We start from the raw sequence: 5,472 nt of genomic DNA, 5'->3' as shown, positions 1-5,472 counted from the left end.
GAGCACAGAACCCATTTTGCCTTTCTGGTGCCAGTGGTGATTTTCTGGACCCTGGCTGTGATGTTTCCCAAAGCTCCAGCAGGACAAATCCCTGCTGCTGCAGAGCCCACCCAGCAGACCAGGCTGTTAACAGCACAACCCTGTTCCCAACAGATACACCTGAGACAATTTTCCATGTCAAATGATCACAATTTAGCAGGAAATTCTGTGTTCAGCTCCGGGCGCTCAGGCAGGCGGCGATGCAGATCTGTGGTGCCTCTAACCACGAGCCAGGCACGGGCTGCAGCTCAGTGCCTGCTCCCCAGCTTTCATTTATACAGCTAATTAGTTGGATTTACTGGCTTCAGCATCCCTCACTCTCTATTTGCTTAAGGAGAAATAGATGAGTCCTGCCTGTTGAGTCAAGCCCAACAGGTCAGTAACTCCAGCAGTGCAGGGCACATCCAGTGGGAACCTCAGTTCTGAACATATCCATTGCTTTCAGAGGAATTTAGGTAGCAAACTTCACTTAAAATCACTATTTTTGTGCTTGGCTGGAGAAAACATCCTGCAAGGAACCACAGGGGCAGCACAGGCTGCTGGGGGAGTGAAAAGATGGAGAAGTTAAGGAATAACTTCTTAACAAAGAGCAGCCCTGAGAATGCCCTTCATTAGCAGCACTTTGTTTAATGACGGGGGTGAAGAGGTCACCCAGGCAGTGATGGACACAGGGTGAACATTCCAGCTGGCAACCCCTCCAAACCCAGTTCCTTTGGAAATACTCGTTCATTTGTAGATGCCCAGCAAGGTAAGGCTCTACAAAAGCAGGGTAGGCTATTTCAAACTTTCTGCTTTTAAAAGATTTAATTATTATTATTATTACTTTCCTTTCTGCAGCCACATCTCACCGCCCAGCTGCTCCAGGAGGTTTGGTGGCTGATTCTGGGTGGGGTTTAATGATTATTAAACAAGATTATTCATCACGATTTCTTTTCTGTTAGACATACCAGCTATGGGAGCAGGGGATGGAGCAGTTCCTAGGGGTACCTCCCAAGCTGCCTTTTGTGCCTGCAGCCGCTCCTGAGCACTTCCAGCACTCCCGGCCTCGGAAATTTCTGCATGTGAAACTCTGCCCTGCTCGTTTTCACTGGATTCCCTCTGAAATCAGCACAGGTTGAAACAGGTCACTGAACTTAATCACAAACAGACACTGAAATCCCAGGGAAAGCCAAGCAGAGATGGAAAAAATATTCCATCTGACAGTCACTGAAGGAGACGTTTACACAGGGGGGTTTGGGTTTGGCTCTGCTCTGGAGTCTAAGTAGCAACTATAAAAATGGTGCATTTTTACTCAAAAATCTCCTCTCCTGCTTAGTCACTACCCCAGCCAGGTCTGGATTCGATTAGCAGGAGCAACAATATTCAAGTTTAAGTGCAGAAATGTAACACATCATCAGTTTTATGGAGCCAGTTCTGGTTTCACTCCCAAGGAAAGCTCACCAGAATTTACTTTTCTCTGCAGCAAGATCACTGTATTCCTCCCCATATTGTACAGTGCTAAATCTTAGAAAATAAAGATAATTTATCTCGGTAGATTCACTTACATGTTCCATTTTCAGCCTCCAAGCAAGCCAAGGCTCTAAAAACCTCTTGCAGTGATCTAGCTTTTAGGCAAGGAAACCTCACTTTTAGGTAAGGGAATCTTGCTTTTCAGGTGTGAATTACAACAATTAATTATCTGAATGAAAACACAAAACACAGACATGCACAAAGCAAGAGCTCTTAAACCACATGAAGTGAACTAAAGGCAAGAGAAATTAGAGAGCATTAAGAACAGTCCAAGCCAAACCGTATCCAGCTTTATTAAAGGTACTTTTCATGAACAATCATGGTAATTTTAGGCAGGACATGGGCTACAATCTGCAACATTTTACAACAACTGTCAAACTCCCCTCCCTTTGTGGACTACTGAAATGGAGAAGTTGCTAAAAACCGTAAGAATCCTCAGCTCACACTTGTAGAGGGCAAAGTTTAGAGTGAGGGTGGACACGTTCACATCTGCACGTTGTCTGACAACTGCACAAACCCACCCTGACTTTGAGAGGAAAAGAAAATCTACAGGCAGGTTTCTATATCTGAGGATCCACAGTAGAAAAGAGGAAGTGCAGCTCCTTTTTGAGCCAGTATATCCCGGATTGGACACCAGAAATCCGGAGCATCTGAGCGTGGTACGTCCCAAAATGCCAGTTCTGCTGTGGCTGGGAGTGACGGGCTCTGGGTGAACAGGGGGACACCAAAGGAGAACTGATGGCATTGGGATCTGGAGCAGGCAACAGCACCTTGGGAGCTTTGATGTTCACTTGGTCAGCACGGGGGAATCCCTTCTTCCAAAAACTGGGGGACTGGCAAAAGCTTTTCTTATTAAAATTTAGGTTTTGAGAAATAGACTAAATGACATTTGTCCCCATTGCCCCCCACCCCCCCAGAACACGACAATGAAGCAGTCTGTGTGCTAACAACATAGCTTAAAAAAAAGTAAACCAAAATTCTGCATTGTTATAAAACTTGATAAAAAATAGTATTTCAAACTGTACAGTCACCAGAAGTACACAGTTATCAAAAATTCACACGTTTTACTTGGCTTCAGCAGCACCTTCAGCTTTCTGTGCCTGAAAAGGAAAAGGGGAACAAGTCAATTCATTAGAGAAACAGACACTCATTTTTCTGTATAGCAAAACCCTGAGCAGAACAAATCCTCTCTGGGCTGCACAGCTCTGATTTTTAATAAAACTAAATTTAACGTCTGTGGCACCATAAAACACAACTTAGAAGCTGCTTTGTGAACTTCACAGAAGAACAGTAACTTCCATGTGGCAACATCCCCTGGCAAACAGACAACTTTAACTCTTTACCAACACCCCCATGTGTGCTAAGTGGCTGCCCAAAGCCAGGACCTGTCCCCAAGAGGGAAAGGAATCGATCCTGGTGCAGGACAGGCTGCTGGGATACCTGGTCTGTTTTGGCATCTCCATTTTCTGCGGGGTTGTTTCCCTCCTTGCCAGCATCAGCTTTTCCCTTCTTCCCCTTGGGCGCCTTCTCGCTCTTCTGTAAACGCAAGACAAGATTTGCTGTCAGCTCCCAGCAGGCAGACCCGAGCCCCAGCCCCTGAGCCAGGGCTGCTGGCCCCAAAGAACACAGCACACCCATGTTTGTTTGTTAAGGGATTGACAGCAAGTGTCAAGTCTTCACTTGGGTATTTTTTATGCAAATTCTGTAAAATCTGCAAGTTTTCAGTTCAGCTTTATGCAGCTCCATTTCCTCGCTGCACAGCTGGTAACTAAAGGTTTGTCAGTTGTTGTTATTGCCAGGCAATGCCAAACCTCATCACACATTTACCTTTCCAAACAGCCCTGACCCAACTCACCTTTGGAGCTGCTTTTTTAGGTTTGGGCTCTGGCTTTGGAGGAGCTGGCTTCTGCAAGGGAGAGAAAACCTGTGTTAGACACCCGTGGAATGGTTTGGCTTGGGAGGACCTTAAAGTGCCACCCCTGCCATGGCAGGGACACCTTTCACTGTCCCAGGCTGCTCCAAGCCCCATCCAGCCTGGCCCTGGGCAATCCAGGGATCCAGAGGCAGCCACAGCTGCTCTGGGCACCCTGTGCCAGGGCCTGCCCACCCTCACAGCCAGGAATTCCTTCCCAACATCCCAGTCCTCTGGCAGTGGGAAGAGCCATTCCCCCCCCTTGTCCTGGCACTCCAGTCCTGCTCCAGAGAACCAAACTACTTTTCTTTTTTTTTTTTTTTTTTCAAACATTCAGGCCAAACAGCTTAGTTTTAAGAAAGTAAATCAAAACATTTCAAACTGCAGCAGTTATTTGGCTTGTCCGTTATTTTACCACTCCCATAGCACCACACAATGGGGCAGGTCCTTAATTTTCACCTCCAGCTCTGACACACATTTACACACCCAGTGGTCATGTGTGAAACCACCAAGGGTTGTGACATCTCTGCCCAGCAAGAGGATACTCACAGCAGATAACCTCGCTGATCTCCGCTGTGGCTGTTGGAAAAGGAAAATAATTCTATTGAAATGACGGAGAATACAAACTTCCAAAGTCTCACAAACTTGCTCTCTTCCCAAAGTAGTAAACCCCCAGAAATTATGTTTATTCTTTAGTTTTTAGAAATTAAGGAGGCAGTTCCCCTTTTCTATGTTCTCAAGAAACATGAGGCTATGCCATTGAAATTACTAATAGCCAGTAAGAGTTAAGTAGATTTTTCATGGTTAAAAAACAGTTAAGACTTTGAAAAGTCAGAATCAATTGAGACCAACCCTCCCCTCTACTCCCCAGTTATTCTGATGACGTTAAACCTCATCTTCCAACGGAAACACTTGATGATCCAACTTTCTCAAAACACTCAACTTCTTACCTCATCCTTAACTTTGGCCTTATCGCCCTTGGTCTCTCCTTCAGCCTGGGGACACGGACACAGGTTGTAGGAACAAGTGATGGGGAGGATTCTCAGCCTCCAGCCGCCCTTCGAACCTCCCCAAATCTCAAGGGGAACATCCCCATCCCACCCCCGGCGGGTACCGGCCCCTCCCCGCGGGGCCGGGGCGGGGGATGCCGGGGCACGGCCCCGCACCGCCGCAGCCCAGGCGGGGCGGGAGCGGCCGCCGCCTCCCCGGGCCGTGTGCGGGGTTTGTGCGGGGGCGTCGCTGTCCCCTCAGGGCCGCCCCCGCTCCCCTCCCGCCCCCGCCGTTTTGGCGGCAAAGCTCCGCCGCCGCTTCCCGCCCTTTCCCGCCCCACACCGGCGCTCCCCTCCCCCCCCCCCTTCCCCTCACACCGACCTCCCGCCAAAACCAACCGGTTCGGACCGGCGGGGACCGCCGGCCCCTCCCGCACCCCCGGCCCCCCTCGGGGCTCGCCGGTAACGGGCCCCGCGCCGCCCCCACCCCCGGTGAGGCCTCGCTGCCTCCGTTACCGCCCCGAAAGCGGGGAGGGAACGCATAGTCCCGCCCCCCCCTCCCACAGGCGGCTCCGTGAGGGGGGGGGAAAGGACACCGTGAGGGGGGAGAGGACAGCGGGAGCGGGGGGCGGCAGCTGCACGTACCTTTCTCTTCGGCATGGCTCCGTGTGTGTGTGCGCGCGTGTGTGCGTGTGTGTGTGTGTATGTGTGAGGGAGAGCGGAGCGCGCTGGGCGGCGTGAGGGGGCGGAGGGAGCCGGCGGAGGGAGGGAGGCGGGCGGGCGGGGGGTGAGGGGGAGCCGGGCGCGCTGAGGGCTGCGGGCTCGGAGCGGTGCGGGGGAAGCGGCGCGCCGCGCTGAGGGCTGGACCCGGCGGGCTGCGCTGCTCCCGACCCCACTAATTGGAATCGGGTGTTTATAAAGTTTTATATAGAGCCGGACGCGGCCCAACCGGTTCCAGCCGGATCCCCGCCGCCCCGCGCGCCCATTGGCCCGCGGGGGTCACGTGGGGTTGGGGCCAAGGCG

The 5,472-nt window shown here is 51.1% G+C and overlaps 1 protein-coding gene across 2 annotated transcripts; it reads right to left on the bottom strand.

Moving 5' to 3' along the window:
- Positions 1-1,811: 1,811 nt before the first annotated feature.
- HMGN2 (high mobility group nucleosomal binding domain 2) lies at positions 1,812-5,398 on the bottom strand. Of its 2 annotated transcripts, none has more exons than XM_014890596.2 (6): positions 5,095-5,398; positions 4,411-4,455; positions 4,010-4,039; positions 3,404-3,454; positions 2,989-3,084; positions 1,812-2,648 (listed from the first exon to the last, which is right to left on the bottom strand). In XM_014890596.2, exons 1-6 carry the CDS (start codon positions 5,107-5,109, stop codon positions 2,613-2,615), a joined length of 273 nt encoding a protein of 90 aa, XP_014746082.1. In that variant the 5' UTR covers positions 5,110-5,398; the 3' UTR covers positions 1,812-2,612. The 2 variants fall into 2 exon arrangements, with proteins under 2 accessions (XP_014746082.1, XP_088034496.1); XM_088178370.1 differs by lacking the exon at positions 5,095-5,398 and adding an exon at positions 4,832-5,007.
- Positions 5,399-5,472: the final 74 nt, after the last annotated feature.

Source organism: Sturnus vulgaris, chromosome 24 (genome assembly GCF_052056855.1).
Source record: "Sturnus vulgaris isolate bStuVul1 chromosome 24, bStuVul1.hap1, whole genome shotgun sequence".
NCBI classification, from domain to species: domain Eukaryota; kingdom Metazoa; phylum Chordata; class Aves; order Passeriformes; family Sturnidae; genus Sturnus; species Sturnus vulgaris.
The sequence above is the reverse complement of the archived record's forward strand: the minus strand, read 5'-3'. Positions and strand labels throughout refer to the sequence as shown.